Source organism: Zootoca vivipara, chromosome 4 (assembly GCF_965207765.1).
Source record: "Zootoca vivipara chromosome 4, rZooViv2.hap1.1, whole genome shotgun sequence".
Classification (NCBI taxonomy): domain Eukaryota; kingdom Metazoa; phylum Chordata; class Lepidosauria; order Squamata; family Lacertidae; genus Zootoca; species Zootoca vivipara.
In genome coordinates, this window is record NC_142587.1 from 29,544,675 (window position 1) to 29,563,756 (window position 19,082).

At 40.9% G+C, this 19,082-nt stretch overlaps 1 protein-coding gene across 6 annotated transcripts in view; it reads left to right on the top strand.

The window, feature by feature from the left end:
- Window positions 1–19,082, top strand: part of TBC1D8 (TBC1 domain family member 8) — a 55,732-nt gene that overhangs the window by 18,563 nt on the left and 18,087 nt on the right. For 2 of the 6 annotated variants that reach the window (XM_088667666.1, XM_035116610.3), the window contains 4 exons: window positions 5,871–6,026; window positions 11,207–11,325; window positions 11,996–12,224; window positions 15,047–15,287. In XM_088667666.1, coding sequence (XP_088523792.1) covers window positions 5,871–6,026; window positions 11,207–11,325; window positions 11,996–12,224; window positions 15,047–15,287 — 745 coding nt within the window. Of the gene's footprint in view, window positions 1–1,997; window positions 2,128–5,870; window positions 6,027–11,206; window positions 11,326–11,995; window positions 12,225–15,046; window positions 15,288–19,082 lie in introns of those variants that run through there. The other 4 variants (XM_088667667.1, XM_035116611.3, XM_088667664.1 and 1 more) reach the window with 3 other exon arrangements.

A 19,082-nucleotide genomic window follows, 5' to 3' on the forward strand; every position in this document is an offset into this window, starting at 1 on the left:
GTTTGGGGATGCCTGCATTATAGTGAAGATCCCCTGGCCTTTGGGTCAGCTGTGGCCCAGGAGGTTATTTCAGCCTCTGGTGATGTCATCTGATGGGCACAAGGAGGCTAGTAAATCTTGCATTGACTGTGTGCACCTATTCCTAGCAGACAACAGCAGTGTGCAGCCAAGCCAAGCAGGGTTTAACCCCTGCTTATTATATTGGAATACAGTTTGCCAGAATTCGACACATCTTGCTAAAATAGAGTTTTTGCATCATCATTTAAGCAGAAGTTTCCATGGAAGCCCCGCTAATATGAGGGAAAAACCCCACTCCCTTAGCAGGGGTCTCTGAAGTATATCCATTCTTGATTCAGGGAGCGGGAGGTGTCAGAATCTCCTGCTAAATGAGAGGGTTTTTTAAACCATAATTTTAGCATGGAATGCACGAGAACACCTCCTAACATGAGGGAAGAAACCCTTTTAGCAGTTCCTTGCAAGGTGTTTTGATATCACACAATGAGTGGCCCCACCCACTTGTCAAATTTGATCTGTTAGTTAGGCCAATCCTGATAAGCTTCTGGCCTGTGGCGCCAACAGGGTTAAGCACCCCAATTAGTTACAGGTAGGTAGCCGTGTTGGTCTGAAGTAGTCAAAACAAAAAATAAAAAAAGAAGTGTGCATGCACACAAAAGCTCATTCCTATGACAAACTTAGTTGGTCTCTAAGGTGTTACTGGAAGGATTTTTTTGTTTTTTTGTTTCCACCCCAATTAGACATAGTGAATCCCAAGCTCTGCTCAGAATGTGGAGTATTTGGCGTGTGAGTGTGCATGTGTAAATGGAAAACCAGTGGGATGAGGGGAAATGGGAGTTCGATGGAGGAGTATCCTGGAAGTGGACTTGACTAGTTCTCTATGCATATGCATAATTCAATATTTCATTGTTATTTCATAATTGTGAGCAAGGTGACAAAACGCCAGGTGAAAGCACCAACCTATCTTCAGCTTTTTTACCGTAGGAGATCCAAGTATGACAGCATAAACTTAAATTGAAAACAGTGCTATTATTGGTCCTTAGAAAAAGTGTTGTGAGGACTTTAAAAACACTTGTAAGTCCTAGATCCTATTAAAACTTTCATCATAGTTGCTCCACATCCCCCAACAAACACCCCTTGGCCCAGGCTCTTCAGGGTATTGTCTTTAGTAAGGTAAAGACTAAGGCAGCTGGTTAAACAGGTTTTCTGAATTCACTGTGTGGCATTGGAATGACAGGCCCGAAGACTACAAGATTTTGTGCTGATTCTGAGTTTTGAGTTCCTTTGTAACTCTGAAACCTCCTTAGTTACTTTCTCTCATTTTCTCTCTCAGTTATGACTTTCATATAGTTGCTTATCTTGAATATCATTTAAAAAATGAACTTGCTTTCAAAATGCATGGATATGCCAAGGTAGGGGGGAGTTAGGCACAAATACAGTAATTACAAAACCAATAGCAGGATATTCGGACCAATGACTTCAAGTTACAAGAAAAGGAGATTCTGACTAAACATCAGGAAGAGTTTTCTGACAGTAAGAGCTGTTTGATAGTGGAGTGGTCTCCCTCGGGAAGTTGTGGACTCCCCTTCCTTGGAGGGTTTTAAGAAGAGGTTGGATGGCCATCTGTCATGGATGCTTTAGCCAAAATTCCTGCATTGCAGGGTTTGACTAGATGACCCTTGAGGTCCCTTCCAACTCTACAGTTCTATGATTTTGTGATATTTTTGGTGTAAATTATTCAGATGTCTTCTAGTTGAAGCTGAGATCAGAGTCGGACTGCCATTCAGTTTACTTATTTTATTTATTTGTTGGATTTATATCCCACCCTTTTTCACCACGGAGCTCCAAGTGTCTTTCACTGTTCCCTCGCTCCTCATTTAATCTTCACAACAGTCCTGTGAGGTAGGTTAGGCTGAGAGGCAATGTCTGGCCCAAGTTCACCCAGTGAGCCACCCACAAAAGTTAGGGTAAAGGGACCCCTGACAATTAAGTCGCGAATGACTCTGGGGTTGCGGCGCTCATCTCGCTTTACAAGCCGAGGGAGCCGGCGTTTGTCTTTCACTAGCTCACTCATTTACCTGCATCAGATTCTTGATCCGCTTTGGCTACCAGGTGGGTATTTAATTTGCTGTCTTTAGCTGCTATTTTCAAAAGGCTATTGGGTGAATGTTTTAGTTTTTAACCACAGCGAGTCAGAGGGAGGTTTGTGAGATTTATTAATGATCCCCCTACCTTGCCCCCTATACTGTAATCCAAGCACTAAATTGTTCTTTTCAAAACAACAAGTACCTTGCTAAAGTGAGTTGAATGGCAATGTTGAAATACCTCTCTGCTACTCAATATAAAATGTCCCCATGACTGCTTTATCATGAGTATGTTGAAACCCCGGCTAAAGTGAGCACCACGTCAAAATTTAAGAATATGTGAGTGCTGCAGCTACCTTGACCATGGTTCAAAGGTAGGTACCGTAGTTGTTGTCCACAGCGGAAGAAAGGTTTATTAATGATCTCCTGTAATAATAATAATAATAATAATAATAATAATAATAATAATAATTTATTATTTATACCCCGCCCATCTGGCTGGGTTTCCCCAGCCACTCTGGGTGGCTTCCAACAGAAAAATAAAACACAATAATCTATTAAACATTAAAAGCCTCCCTGAACAGGGCTGCCTTCAGATGTCTTATAAAAGTCTGGTAGTTGTATATAGAGAAGCCACACAATTTGAGCTGCTTGTCCTTTAAAATAATTCTGGCATTAAAATAGTAAAGCATACTTGATACTGCCTATGGAGAATTTGACAAAGTAAGGTTTTGTAGATTACCGTAAATGTGGTTAGCTAATATGAGGTGGGGTAGCTGTTTGAAGAGGACAATTTAATTACTGGAGGACTGGGAGCTTCGTTTGGTTTTGGGAACTTTAAAATCTCAAGTATATTTTATACTGATGTTCATGTATGCAATTAATTATACAAAATTGTGTGATTGTCATATTTATGAACTATAATGGTCTTATGATACTTTCTAACTACATAGGGTAAGAAATATGAGTAAAGATACTTTTCAAACTGCAGAATCTAGTATTTTGAAAGCTGAATAAAAATTAATGACATCTTATCCAACTAATATGATTATCACAATCTGTATCCCATCTTACATTGGAGTGTGTGCTTATGTAACTGAGATTAAATTGAATGTAAAATAGTTAAAAGTAGCAGGCTGTGCAGTTTTTTGTTATTTGAAATAGACTAATATCATTACCTTTCCAGATTTTTTTCAAATAAAATGTCAGTGTTGTCGTCACTTTTTTTTCTTGGAAGAGATACGTTAAAGCCATATTTCCACCAGAACTTCAGTGGCTGAATTCTTAGAAGATTGTGTTTATGGGAATAAATGCACATGGTGTTTCAATGTCTTTGAATTCCCTGCTGCTTCACATAGCTGAAGAATCATGTTACTAAAACAGACACACATAAGACCTTTGCCTGTTCAGCATAGTGTGTGGCTGAAGTAGAAATAATAATAATAATAATAATAATAATAATAATAATAATAATAATAATAATAATAATAAAGCTTGGCAATTTGAATACTTGAAAACTATATTACCTAACTGCAACCCTCGCCTTGCATTAACCCTGGAAGTTTAGTAAGTATTATTATCCCCCATATGACAAATGGGGGGGGCGGAGGCTGTGAGAGAGTAACCTCCCCAAGGCCACCTAAGGAAGCAGAAGCACAAATTGAACTTGGGACTTCCTTATTGGTAGCTCAATCTCTTTACTGCATCAGCTCAAACGTCAAAGATTTCTTCAACTGTTCTTTAGTCTCTTAAAACAAAACAAAAAATTAAAGATTTTCTTGGTTTACAAAAGTACGCACATTGTCTCCTTTTTCAGGTTGTAAAGTCTTTTCTGTAGTGTAGTCTCTTTGGCTGCATGTATGCTCCCCACCCTCTGCTTGCAGCCACAGCTTTCTAGCACAGAAGCTAAAAAAAATGTAAGCAGACCTAATCAGGCAGTTATGTAGCATATCAGATTACATGCAGCTCCTTGTATAGCAGGGGCTGTCTGTGTGGTTGCAAGGTCTGTAAATAGCCTTCTGTTGCCTGACGGTTTATGTAAAGATACTTAATGTGCACACTCTGTATGGTTTGAAGGATTTTTGATAATGCAAAATGTGTACAGATGTTGCTGCTTCAAATACTCGTTTTGTTTAAAGGTTTGGAAATACAGGATATCTAAGGAGGAAAAACTTGTGTCAGTCTTGCTTTAGATAATTTCTTGTATTTTCAATTTCCATTAATATTCCAGATGTAAATGAGGACAATGAAGTACCATAGATAGTATTTTCAACAGGTGCATGTGAAGTCCCAGAGCTGCTACTGCTGAGTAACTGGAAAGACATTACTAGAATTGTGCAGATGGTGTAACCAAATACATATTTCCCAACATTGTTACTAAGGTGTCCAAATCCTTGGTGGTTTGGCAATACTTCAAACATCACAATACATCAACCAGGTGTCTTGTATAAAATGGTGTGAGACAGAGATTTCTAGATTTTCTGTTGCCTTTTAAACTCCAAGCCAGTTAAAACTGAACTTTTGGGGAAGTGCCCCCATGTCAAAACCATTCTCAATTTGTAAAATTTATACACAGATTCTGTTAACTGTACAATTCCTTTTACACATAAGGTTTCATGTGTTTTAACCAGAGATGGAAAGGTTAGTTTGAAGTAAAATAAAATGAGGAACTAGCTGCTGAGTCCAGTCATTCAGGAGGTGGAAGAGGAATTAAATCCAATAAAAAACAAGAAGTGTAGGTAGATGTGTGGCTTTCCATGATGAATTCAGTTTTGATACTTGTCAAGCCTGCATCTTGTGTGTCTGAGTTATAAGATCAGTTATAAGACTGAGGTACTGATACAACTTATGCCTGTGCTACATGTCGATTGACAGTGGCTGCCTGCCTCTGGCATTTGATTTCCTACAACAGGATGCTATAATTATTGTAATAATAAAAAAATAAAACCACAGTTCATCCTTTTAGCTGAGTTTAAGTATATGTGTGTTCTGCAGTGAGGTAGGTTTTAGTTCCCCATCCCATGCTAGTGCAGGTGTTTTGATATGATTTGTCATTTTTGTCACATCTCTGGTTGTAGTCTTCAAGGCATTTTCTTGAAAGTAATTCCCACTGAAATTAAAGACCTGTCTGGTGGTTTACTATCAAACTAGAAGCAAAAGGCATAGTCTCAGGGGGTGGGGGGGGTGGGGAGGCAACATGTCACACGGGAGTTTGAAACATTCCTCTGTTCTGCCCATGATGAGATACTTTGGTTTGCTGTGTGGAACAGTGGGGATCAGTACAATGGCTTGTTAGCATCAAATGTGTTGACTAGCATGTCTGAATCCCAACAAAAATACCTAGTGTGCGCATGTGGCAATGAGACTCAGTCCTGGGCATATAGAGAGAATTGGAGTTTTGGACTTGACAGTAGTTTAACAGGACAATAGTGATGTCTTGCAACTAATGCATCTCAAGAGCCAATTGTTATCTTCAATGAGAGCTATTTTGGGGGGGGGGAAAATCAAGGTTTAAGTTTTCTGACTAAAGAGTACAGTGAATTTCAGAATTTATCAATCTTTGGTCAAATTTTTAAATCAGATGTTACCTTGTAAACTTAGTACAGCTGGGTTTTTTTATTTTGCTTTATTTTATTACTCTTTCTGCCCATATTTCTCTTAGGTCAGTCAATTTTGAAGGAGCAGTATGTAATTTTCATTTTAAAAGGTTAGATTGATAATGAATATGCTGTTTTTAAAACATGTTTTCCTCTCCTTTGTATATTGATTTAGGTCGTCTGGTAGGTGCTTTGGATGCTGTGCTTGATTCTAATGCCCGTGTTGCTCCATTTCGAATTTTGCTTCAAGTTCCAGGATCGCCTATTTACTCTGCCATAGCTTGTGGTGAGTTATTGAATGGATCAGAAGTTTACTGGGCCATAGCCATTGGTGAGTTGCATACCAGACAAAAAATAAAGTCTGAGCATGCTGTGGTTTGCATGTCAAAGAAGCTGAAGGTAACTCAAATCAATAACACAGCAGTGTGCATAACTGCTTATTTAACAACCAAAATATAATTTGTAACTTCCTTTACGGGTAATATAAATGCTTGTTGACACAACATTAGAAGTGCCCAAAGCTTTCAGTTGTAGCAAGCGGTGTGGCTTTTCATACTGGAGCACAAACATTTCTGTATCCTGGGAACTGCTGAAACAGTTAAACGGGGGGGGGGGGAGCTTTATAATCTTCTCCCTGATATGGTAAGTTTCTATACATGGGCAAGGAATAGTTTATGTTGATAGTATTTGTAATGGCCGTGAGGTGGTTGCTCACAAGTAACGACGCTGGAGTCCAACCTGGCTTTTTACAGGTTTATTGTGCATACTATTTACAGTGCAGAGCTAACTAAAACATGTCCATCTCAGTCACTCGCAGAATCCGGGAGTGCCCCCTTCCTGCTCCTCCCCCAGCATAAGAACTTGGGGACCCCCAGGTGTCACCTCCCCTCCTTGCATTTGACGCCTCTGTGCAGCTGGGGCGACTGAAGTTGCGTCTCTCTCTCTGAGCCCTCTTGGTGAAGGTGGTGCAGGGGCTCCTCGCTAGCATCGCTGTCCCCCTTTCCCACCTGTCTGATTGTTTCCTCTTCTTCCCCATTGGAGGACTCGCTGCTCCCTCTGCTAGAAGAGGTACTGCTGGAGAGGAGGGGCCGGGGATCCCTGTAACCCGATCTGGCATCCCCCTCCTCCCACGGACCCTTTGGGAGCCCCCTGACAGTATTTAAACATTCAGACCCTCCCTACAATCTGAAATGGTACAGCCTAGCAACAGATGCATTACATGGGGCTTGTATAGTAAATTGGCTGCTTTAGTGTATTGTGCTTTATATATTTTCTGAATGAGTGTTGTTATTGTAAAATAGATTATCTCTGCCTTGAAAGTATCATGGAAATCCCTTTATGTCCATAAGTCATTGGTACTTCTTGAAGGCTAATCAGATCCAGGCAGAAAGGGCTACATCAGGCATGGGCAAACTCTGCTCTCCAGGTGTTTTTGGGACTACAACTCCCATGATCCCTAGCTAACAGGACCAGTGGTCAGGGATGATGGGAATTGTAGTCCCAAAACATCTGGAGGGCCAAGTTTGCCTATGCCTGGGCTACATATTGGATTTTGGTAAAACCCACATCACCTTTCACACAGGATTCTTTTCTTAGGATTCTTTTGGAAGCGGTGCAGAATGTTCTTGGTTTTCAGAGTAGCAGTTTTAAGTTTGACACAAGTAACATACACTTCAGAAGGCATTGGGTTGCATCTTATACTGCACACATGGAGTTAGTTCTATTTGCACCACAGGACTTCCTCTCACTATTCTGTCCCTGTGCACCCACAGAAGCTACTCTGTAGGGTCCCCCAACGCTCTGGAGCAGATTTTGAGGGTGTGTAGGGGGCTGCAGGGGAAAGTTCATTGTACAAATGAAAATCTGTTGTGCAGGTGAATCAACAGCATGGGATACAACCCATTCTTGTTATTTGTTATTATGTTAAAATGGAGAAAGTGAGTTTAGTATACTCTGATTTTCCTTCTCTTAAAGCTACTCAAGCCCTTTGATTAGCAGAATGCAGTTTAAGGCTGTAGGGAATTTTATTGCTTTCTTTGGGTTCAAGAGGATTCCTTGCCTTGCCATATTTGCTACTACCATGATTCAGTTTCTTATTTGAAAGCAATGTTAATAATGTTTGGTTCCTTTGTCTGATGCTCAAGGATGTTGTTCACATCACTATAGACAAGGACTTCTGGCTTATCATGGTTTAGAACTAGAATCCCATGCACAGACGCAATTGAAATTCAGGCTCAGTTGCCGCTTTCTGGTTCCCACAGCTTGCAACAGAGTAGGAGTAAAGTGGGAGCAGTTAGGCAGCATGCAGCAGAACACTGCTCATGCACAGTAAACCAGCAACTCTGGCTGGTTTACAGTGCCATGTAAACAGCCACAATTTGTATGTTTGTGTTCCCTCTCCCTAAAGTGTGTAGCTTCCTATGCTGCATTACAGCACCCCCTTTGAATCAGTTTCCTGTCCTTTCTTTCTGCTCACTAGAGCTTGAAAATGCAGAAGATTATGATAATTTATATAGCTAGTGGGATACTAATTTATATTTATAGGATCAATGTTGTATCGATTATAAGTGTGCAGCTGAAGCTATTTTATGGCTACATAAAGAGAGGTTCATGAGATAGTGTGGAGTTCGATCATAAATTATTTAAATTTGCTTGCCATTGCATGCTGCCACCAGCAGCACTGAAACGGCTGAACAATAGCAGCCAGGAAAACAACAGGTGGACTCTCTCTCTCTCTCTCTCTCTCTCTCTCTCTCTCTCTCTCTCTCTCTCTCTCTACCAGGAGGATTGATTTTTGTATACTGCTTCTTTGACCTTCTTGCAGAAAGTGAAGGGCAAAAGCACCGAGATTGTATCTTGCGTTCACTGCAAGTGACTAGATTTTTTGTGCTTGATTTAGATATGTCACTGTATTGGTGATGAAGGGTACACATGTGCAGAAAGCACTTTTCCTTTAAAATATAAGTGGTAAACCAGAAATAATCCATGCCTCTTACTGCAAGTATTTTTAAGGGTTACATGATGAGTTAGTTGCACGTGATGCTTTTATAACTGACATAATACATGTGTATCTTGCATTCTGGTATCTTTGGTTTACTTCAGAATGTACTGTAAGAGGCAAGATGAGGTCAGTCCTGTAAATAATTACGTAGATGTTAGTTGCCCACCCTGCTTACTTGAACTGCTCTTTCATCCTTTTCTCCTCCTTGGACCAATGTAATGATGCTAGATACAGTTATGTATCTTCCTTTTTTGCCCTCTCATAGTTCTTGTCTCTAACAATGCTGCTATTATTAGCATAATGAGATTTGCCACACAACTTTAGATACAGCCGAAATAGAAAAGTTTGAATTTTGTACATCCTGGAACTGTTTAATGATTCTCAATCTCTGTTTCTGCAAACCCACTCTGTGGAATGTCACAATGAATGTAATGCCAAAATAATTGCAATTTCCAGCTTGTAATCTTGAATGCTATGTTGCGGGTAGAAATTAATCTCTCCCCCCCCCTTATCTTGTACAGTGGCATAGGAGGGTGGGTGGAGGGAAATGCAAAATGATTCATTCAGCTGTTTGATTTAAAAACTACATATGGAATTGAAAGAGGAACGAAGTGAAAATCTGGACAAAGAGAAGTGGTTGAAATTTAGCTCATAATGAAAGCGAAAAGAGACTTGACTCTGACAGTGGTGGCATGCAGATGTTGTTTATTTATAAAATTAATGTACCTGCTAAAATATCAACCCTTCCATTAGCATTAATCATTTGCCCTGCTGCATATTGAGTTTAAGGATGATCAAGAAACAAACCCTTCTTGCCTGTTCCCCATTTTGTATAAGGGCCTTCCTACCTACCCCTTATTCTTCCCCGTACTAAGGAATAAAAGCATAAGCAATACATGTATAAATACTTCAGTGCGAAAGCTTTCTTCTTCCATCTCTTCTCTTTCATATAAAGGTGTTGTAAGAGGCAGCAGTTCTGTTCGTTTTGTTACTGAGTTCAACACTGGGCACATAAAGCTCCACAGCTTCTAAGAATGCTATGCAAGCTTTTATATATATATAAAAAAGCTATCAAATGCCATTTTTAATACTAATGCTTTTGTGTGTGTGCATGTGTTTGAGCAGGAGTTATCTTGATTAATAGTGTTTATCAAGATCCATCATGAGGTCTTCCTGTTGAGGAAGTTAACTCTTGGAAAGTTTCCCTTGCAATTGGCATTCTCTGTGGGAAACCTACCAGAGGAAAGTGGAAAAATATTTAACTATATTTATCATCTCTGCTGTGTGAGGCAATGTGCAGTATCTTAATGGTTGCAGTACTTGGGTCTGATTATGTTTACCTGTCCCTCTGCCATCCTCAGATGTTCTCTTTTTCCTCTGTCACTTGGGGTAATGGTCTGGAAAGTGTGACTGTTACTTCCTCCTCTTCCTCTAATCCAGCTAATTCACAACATAGTACTTTAGGTGTTTGTATCCCACTGTATTTAGTGGGATCTATTGCCACGTGTCTACAGGATTGTAGCCTTACTTATTTTCTGCAAGTAGGTGGGTGGTTGTTTGCTTTGTAGTAATCTTGCTCTTGCATTCATTTTCTATCTCTTTCTGTTTCTGCCTGGGTCACTTCATGTTGTACTCATTTTCTACTTGCCGTATGGGTTTGTTCTGCATTTATTTGTGGGGAGGCTTCGTGTGGCGTTCCAATTATCATGCAGCGAGCACTCAAAATTGTATTCAATGCCCGTTCCTTTTTGCAGCATAATATTATATGTCTGTTCTGCCCTTTAGTCTACCATAGCCATAGACCAGACTTCAGTAAAAAAAGAGTCTGGAGTCAACTCAGCAGATAGCGCCTCAGCAATACTTCAAGTGCTTTGCTCTGAGTGTTGCTGGGGAGCAGCATCAGGAAAGGGCTGTTGCCCTCATGTCTTGTTTGTGAGATTCCCAGAGACATCTGGCTGGCCACAGTGGGGAACAGGATGCTGGAGTAGGATAGGCTTTTTGGTCTGATTTGGCAGGTGTCAAATAACCCAAGTTGCTTCATCTTCAAAATGTCCTTATGAGGAAGCCATCCCTTAATTATGTCTACCTGATGGATTGGGTAGTCAGGTAAATATTTCAGTGCTTTAATATTGCTGCTTTAAAAATACCACAGTAATGAAAGGTCACAGTAATCGAAGAAATACCACAATAATTCACCATAACAGAGGCTACATTCAGAAGTGAAATAACAGGTTCTGCTGCCCCAATTGCCTTAAATAGTGGTATACATCTACAAAGGGCTATTGAAGCAGGCATTAAACTAGAGATACTAAAACAGAAAAAGTCATGGCCAGTCTGTTACCAAAGTTTGTATGTTATTCCAAATTCTTGGATTGGTCTGAATTTGTTTGTACAACACTCACTTTTAATATACTTTTGTGTTGTTTTTCCTTTTGAATTTGAAAACTTTCCTCACCACATTTGGTATCTTGTCTTGCTCAGTTCTCCCCTTTCTTCCTTTCTTACGACAGGAGCCACAACCGAGGAAATAAATCATCACTGGGAGTGGCTGGAACAAAACCTACTCCACACCTTGTCTGTATTTGATAATAAAGAAGATATTGTTAGTTTTGTAAGAGGTAAAATAAAGGTACGCCTTCAGTCTTTCCACTTGTTTTATAATGGGCAAAACTGGGTATTGAGGAGCAGAGACATCTATTCCCCTAGGATATTTCTTGGAGCAGAAACATATTAGCCATTTGGTATATCATCAGACTCTATGCCTAAGGAATTGTGGCTTTGCATTCTTGATTATTATGGTAATAATACCAACTTACATTTCAGGATAGCTGAAATTGCACCTTGAATGTTTCCCAAACAGGGTTTCCAAAACTTGGGTCTCCAGCTGTTTTTTGACTACAATTCCCATCATCCCTGACCATTGGTCTTAGTAGCTGGGGGTGATGAGAGTTGTAGTCCCAAAACAGCTGGAGATCCAAGTTTGGGAAACCCAGTTCTAAAGGATGGGGAACTTGTTGTCCTCGCATGTTGTTGTACTCCTTTTCCCATCATGCCCAGCCAGTACTCAGGGATGATGGGAGTTGAAGTCCACCAACAGTGGGGTGGCCAAAAATTAACCACCCCTGCTTTAAAGCACTATACAAATACCAAGTTTTAGTTTATTAGTTGCTTTTAAATATGTAACGTAAGCTATTAAGTTGAACAGCAAATCTTGTAAATCATTTGGTTGCTTGTAACTATTAAGTTGCATGTGGTCACTTCAGTTTCTCCTCTAATGCATTTATTTGCCATTGACTTAGGCATTAATAGCAGAAGAAACCAGCAGTAAGCTAGCTGAGCAGGAAGAGGAGCCTGAGAAGTTCAGAGAAGCACTAGTGAAATTTGAGACCAGATTTAACTTCCCTGAGGCAGAGAAATTGATAACCTTTTACTCATGCTGCTGCTGGAAGGGCAAAGTTCCTCGGCAGGGATGGCTTTATCTCAGCATCAATCACCTCTGTTTCTATTCCTTCTTTCTCGGCAAGGAATGTAAGTATGAACCTGCAATAAGACATCTCACTGATTTGTACACTTGCTTTTCAAACTGCTGAAATGGTTTCCCTAAGGAAGAAGTTAAAAGTGTAATTATTTCATCCTTTGGCTAAATTAGAGATGACCAGCTTTATTTTAAGTAGGCACATTCTCATAAGAGACCATTTATTTGGATTTGTAACCTGCTCTAATTTGGGAGTTCAGGACAAGAATATAACAGTAGCTGTGCTGCATCAGACCAAAGGCCCATCTAGTCCAGCATTGTGTTCTCACACTGGCTAACCAGATGCTTATGGGAACCCACATAACCCACTTGCAATTCCTAGCAACAGGTATTCAAAAGCATACTGCCTCTGACAGTGAAGATAGAAAATATCTGTCATGGTTAGTAGCCTTTGGTAGACTTATCCTCCATGCATTTGTCTGATCCCTGTTTTTAAAAATATCAAGCATATTTGTAAAGTCATTAAAACATGATTGAAGCAAAAAAGAATGCTTGTGAATCGAAGAGGAGCAAGGAAAGAATTGCCTTCTTTTCTTTTTTAGTGCTTTTTAATAGGATTGGGGCATATACTGGCCTAAATACATTCCCCCTCCAAAAAAAAGCCCCACTTCCACCCCATCTGTGTATGTCCCACCACTTCCCAAAATGCACTGCACTAGCTTGAAATTTTTTATACTCATATGCATGCATGTTTGTGCATTTAGAAGTGGGATCAGGGTTACATGCTTAAAAATATTTATACACTACCATTTCTTTAAAAAAGGACAACAAATATATGTTTACAAAACAAAAATAGGAGAAACACTGAAATCAAAACAACAACAACAACAACAACAACAACAACAACAACAACAACAAATTTATTATTTATACCCCGCCCATCTGGCTGGGTTTCCCCAGCCTCTCAATATAGATAAATGAAAAGCAGGTTTCTAGTCCTCATTGCTACAAAGATTACAGACTGTAAAAGAAAAATCCCACAAAAGACCCAACTGCAGGGAGAGGGCAGCAGCTCCATTCTTTGAAGGTTCCGAGACCTGTACCAGCACTTGGTACTTCTAGGAGGCTGGGGGCAGAGGATGATCATCACAGCCCAAGAATTGCCTTTTTAATAGTATTTTATAATAACGTTCCCAGCAGCTGTGATTATGAAAAAAGCTGCTGGCTCTCTGTCTGTATAGCACAGTCCACATTAATGTTCTACTTGTTTCACTTTCTGTACCTGTGTATTCATTTATAAGAGCAATTTTGCACTGTGAACTGAGTACAGTATCTTTTGAAAAGGATATAAGACCTTTTTATTTGGACCGATGCTCTTTTCTAGTTCAAAACTGTTTGTAAAACTCATCTCCTAAGTTTTTAAGGTAAGGAACATTACTGCATACATTTTAAAAACTGTGGTTGTGATTGTAGCCAAATTTGTATGATGGGCATTGTCCCTCGTTTTATCTTATGGCAGCTTTGCACAGACTTGCCACAAAGGATTCATTATCCTTATTAGACTGAAGAATATAACTTTGTATCATGTTCAAGCCTTGTGACTAAAAGGAATCATGCAATTTGCATTGCTGCTCATTAAATCTCCTGAAAGATAAATCAATGCACCCATGGTTTTTGACAGAAGTACAGTTAGTCCTTGCAGATGTTTTTGGTTTTTTATCATTTCTCCTCATTTACCAAAGCAGCCTTTCACATTCGAAGCCTACCCTTAACATGGGTTCACCAGAAACAGAATGGATTTTTGTGCATTGCAACACCCTTCTGTCCGCATCTATGGCCCATTTTAGCTTTTTAACTACATTGTATAAAGTTACCTAAAATTCTGCCTACAGGGGCTGCAGATTTAATTGCCATGGAGCAGGGCTGGTGCAGGACATTTTGCCGCTTGAAGCAAAAGCCCCTGGTGCCTTGTCAGTCACTGCATCAGCTCCCCACCACCACCTGCTGCCTCCCCCTTTTCCTCTGCTGCTGCTTGGAGGCAGCCCAAGGAAGCCCTGGCATGGTGGAGTGGCACACAGTAGTTGGGGAGCTTGTGGCAGAGGAGGTAGCACGGCTGCAGAGCAGCACACTGCTCAGCCCTTGATCTGGTGCCCGAGGTGACTGCTGCATCATAAGTATGCCAGTCCTCCCATGGAGTAATCTGCATATGGGCTGCTTGGATTAATACTCTTTTACTGACTGTTTAGAACAGGCATAGGCAAACTCCAGCCCTCCAGATGTTTGGGACTACAATTCCCATCATCCCTGACCACTGGTCCTGTTAGCTAGTGATGGTGGGAATTGTAGTCCCAAACATCTGGAGGGCTGGAGTTTGCCTTTGCCTGCTTTAGAATAAACAAAAGTGAGGGGAAAATACCCAACATGATTTTTTACTTCCTTTAGGGAAGTCCTGTTTAGGGACATTTTTAAGGATTGATGTTTTTATTATGTTTTAGCTATATTGTAAGCCACCCAGAGAGGCTGGGGGAACCCAGACAGATGGCCAGGGTATAAACCAGGTGCAGGCAATGTTTTCCAGCCGTGGGGTGGAGCATTCACACGGACTCTATTGTCCGTGGGCTGGACATGGGCTGGACATGCACAGAAGCGATTTCCGGCGCCGTGCTGCCAATGTATAGTATAAATAATAAAGTTGTTGTTGTTGTTGAAATGTTATATATACTTACTTGGAATGAAGTATCACTGAATCCAGCATGAATTTACTTCAAAGAAGATATGTGGAGAAACTGTGTGTATATATGTATGTGTGGGAGACATAAATTGCTGGATTCTGATGTTTACTTCATTAGATCTTTTTGTGTTTCCATGTTGACAGTAAAACTTATCATTCCCTGGGTTGATGTCCAGAAGTTGGAAAGAACCTCCAATATCTTGATGACTGACATTATCCGCATCACCACTCAAAGTAAAGAACGTGATTTCTCTATGTTCCTTAATATTGATGAAGCATTCAGGATAATGGAACAGTTGGCAGATGTAACTCTCCGCAGGCTACTGGATAATGAGGTCTTTGAACTGGATCCAGGTTTGCAAGATCCTACTCTGATCACCAAGAGGTAAATAGTGACATCGTTTGTGTTGCTTTTTGTTGAAGGGGTCTCATATTTTAAGTAGTATCCTTCCCTCCCCCCACTACCTTTGTGTCATGAAGTCTAAATAAAGAGCAAATCTATCTGGGAAAGGGCGGGGAACAAAATACAAAAATAACTTCAATCAAGTAAGTCCTGTGACCCTTGTGGTACTATTCAGAACCAGTCACATCTTTAGGATTTCTCTGTAATGCAGGAAGACACACAACCTTTTTCACCCCAAGGGTCACATTCTGTTGTGGGCAATCTCCTGGAGGCCACATGCCAGCATTATTGGATTAAAAGGGAGTCTTCATTTGTGCAAAATCTGCGCTGAGTAATGCCTTGTTGTATAACTTCATACTCTGCATTTTTTAAAAAAAACAATGCTAACAGTAATAATAATAGTAATAATAGTAGTAATTTATTTATATGCTGCCCATCTCACTGGGTTGCCCCAGCCACTCTGGGCAGTTTCCAACACATTAAAACACAGCAAAACATCAACCATTAAAAAACTTCCCTGTACAGGTCTACCTTCAGATGTCTTCTAAAAGTCAGATAGTTGTTTATTTCCTTGATATCTGATGGGAGGGTGTTCTACAGGGCAGACGCCGCTACCGAGAAGGCCCTCTGCCTGGTTCCCTGTAACTTCATTCTCGCAGTGGGAACCAGCAGAAGACCCTCAGAGCTGGACCTCGGTGTCTGGGCTGAACGATGGGAGTGGAGACACTCCTTCAGGTATGCAGTTCCAAAGCCATTAAGGGGCTTTAAAGGTCACCAACACTTTGAATTGTGCTTGTAAATGTACTGGGAGCCAGTGTAGATCCTTTAGGACTGGTGTTATATGCTCCCGGCAGCCACTCCCAGTTTGGCAGCTGCATTCTGCATTAGTTGTAGTTTCTGAGTCACCTTCAAAGGTAGCCCCGTCAAAGCAAACACATTTCCCCCTTTATGTAGTATAATATCTTGCCTTGTCAGTACATTTTCATTTAAAAAGAAAGAAAGAAAGAAATATATTGAGTTGAATCCAGGCTTGATTGCATGCACCCTGGGACAGAAGAGTGAGGAGACAATTTTCAGCAACTTTTCCTTCCCCCAACCCCAGATCCCTCCCCAGATCTGCTTTGGATGGTTTGAACCCTTCAGAAAAAAGTGGATAAATGGCACATGGATTTGAAGGGGGGAGGAGGGTGCTAGAAAATGCCTCCTCCCACTTCCATCTGCAACAACCTCCACTGAATCAGGGTCCATTTGCAGTGGGATATGTCTGGATCTATTCCAGTTGTGTGTTCCATGTAGTGCATCATTTGGGAAGAGATGAGATTTCCAGCCAACTTTCGCTAAAGCAGAGATGGAGAACCTGCAACCCTCCAGAGATCGCTGAACTCCGAACGCCCATCAGCCGCAACCAGCATGACCCAATGGCCAAGGATGATGGGAGTTGTGGTCGATCAAAATCTGGGAGGCCACAGGTTCCCCACCCCCCTAGGTTAATAAAGGATAATGCTCAGGCAGTGAATTACAGAAGAATTAACTAGCATGTGCTCCCAAAAGCAAAGAGAGATTGTTACATAACCACAAAAGCTCATTATTATAATAAATGCCCCAAAATGCTTTCAACTGTATCCAGACATAAGATCATCTTAATATGAGTGTTTTAAAACATCCTCTTATTAATGGACTCTGTGTGACTGTTTCCCCAGAATGTGGAAAGCACAAAAACGTCGTGTATTATATTTTGCTACATTATGTGATATTGCAACTTATAATGAACATTTTCTGGTTTGAATTGCATGATTGAGCAGCTGTTTTCTTATAATCTTGCCTGGATTTTCTTAGCGTGTATAATTAGTGCAGTAGGCAACCACACTCTAAGGAGTCCTGTATTAAAAGCAGCAGTTTGGGGGCACAGCTGGACTTTCTCCAAAGTCTACCTTTCCCCCTTGAAATTCTGTGTTCAGAATAAGTTAGAATTGTTTTTGCAAATCTGCAGCATGAATTTCTTCGTTTATATGGTATTAAACAAAATGCCATCTTAAACTTCAGAATTCTTTATATGTTACGCTATTTATGTCACATACCTGTGGTTCTTAAACATTTTAGTACTGAGGATTATTATTCTCTTTTGTTTGCTCTTCGCAGTCCAACACATTTTCTTTCTTTATAGCTATTGTGTGGAACCATACTTAAAGCTTCCAAATTGATTTCTTGCTTAGAAGGAAATTTCAAGCAAAAGAGTGGACAAAGAATTATGGAATTAAGAAAAGTTGCTATAAAGGATTACTTCATTCTGTTGGCCCGACACGTTTCCAGCTGCTCCAGCTTTTTCAAACAGCACAAAAATAAGCACATTCCTTTTAATGGAGCAGGTCTCTCTCATATTGAACCACATGAAGTCCCCCAAATACTGTTCTTGGGGAATAGGAGGCGGGCAGGTATGGAGGACTCCCTGGTCCTAAATGGGGTAAGTGTGCCCCTGAAGGACCAGGTGTGTGCGCAGCCTGGGAGTCATTTTGGACTCACAGCTGTCCATGGAGGTGCAGGTCAATTCTGTGTCCAGGGCAGCTGTTTACCAGCTCCATCTGGTACATAGGCTGAGACCCTACCTGCCCGCAGACTGTCTTGCCAGAGTGGTGCATGCTCTGGTTATCTCCTGCTTGGACTACTGCAATGTGCTTTACGTGGGGCTACCTTTGAAGGTAACCCGGAAACTGCAATTAATCCAGAATGCGGTGGCTAGACTGGAGACTGGGAGCGGCCGCCGAGACCACGTAACACCAGTTTTGAAAGACCTACATTGGCTCCCAGTATGTTTCCGAGCATAATTCAAAGTGCTGGTGCTGAACTTTAAAGCCCTAAACGGCCTTGGTCCAGTATCCAATCTCCACCCCCATCGTTCTGCCCGGACACTGAGGTCCAGTGCCAACGGCCTTCTGCTGGTTCCCTCGCTATGAGAAGCCAAGCTACAGGGGACCAGGCAGAGGGCCTTCTTGGTAGTGGCACCCACTCTGTGGAATGCCCTCCCACCAGATGTCAAAGAGATAAACAACTACCAGACTTTTAGGAGACATCTGAAGGCAGCCCTGTTTAGGGAAGCTTTTAATGTTTAGTAGATTATTGTGTTTTAATGTCTGTTGGAAGCCGCCCAGAGTGGCTGGGGAAACCCAGCCAGATGGGCGGGGTATAAATAAATATTTATTTATTTATTTATTTATTTATTATTAAAAACATGTTCATTCCACTTATGCAAGAAGAAGTCTCTGATTTTTGCTGTTTTCCCCTTCCCACCAAAGCCCCTTACACCTCATTCCATGGCGCACTGCAAGTTCCATCACCATCAAGTTTGACTTGAAGTGCAAGGAGAGAGATAATCTCTGCAGCCATGCTGCACTTCAGAAGTGCTATGCACACCTACGCAGCTCAGCACAAATGGAGGGGTGGCCCTCCCAACAGATGTAGGGCCCATATGTTTCTGAAATACTGAGAGCTCTTTGGAAATGCCACCCCAGTGCAAGGCTCTAGTTTGTGTTGTGCTACACTTTAGAAACTCGGCAGTCATTGATATAAAATGTTTTGGTCAACTATTCTCTGTATTTCCCCCTTGTTCAATGCATAATACTCTAATGCTGTATCTAAATGCACGAAATAGAATTTTAAAAATGGGAAGTCATCACAACTCTCCTATAAAGTATAACAAAATCTCTTCAGTTACACTGAGCATGAGTGGCATCTAACAGCTCAACTCTGCTAAAAAGCCCTAAATTTAAAAAGTACTATATA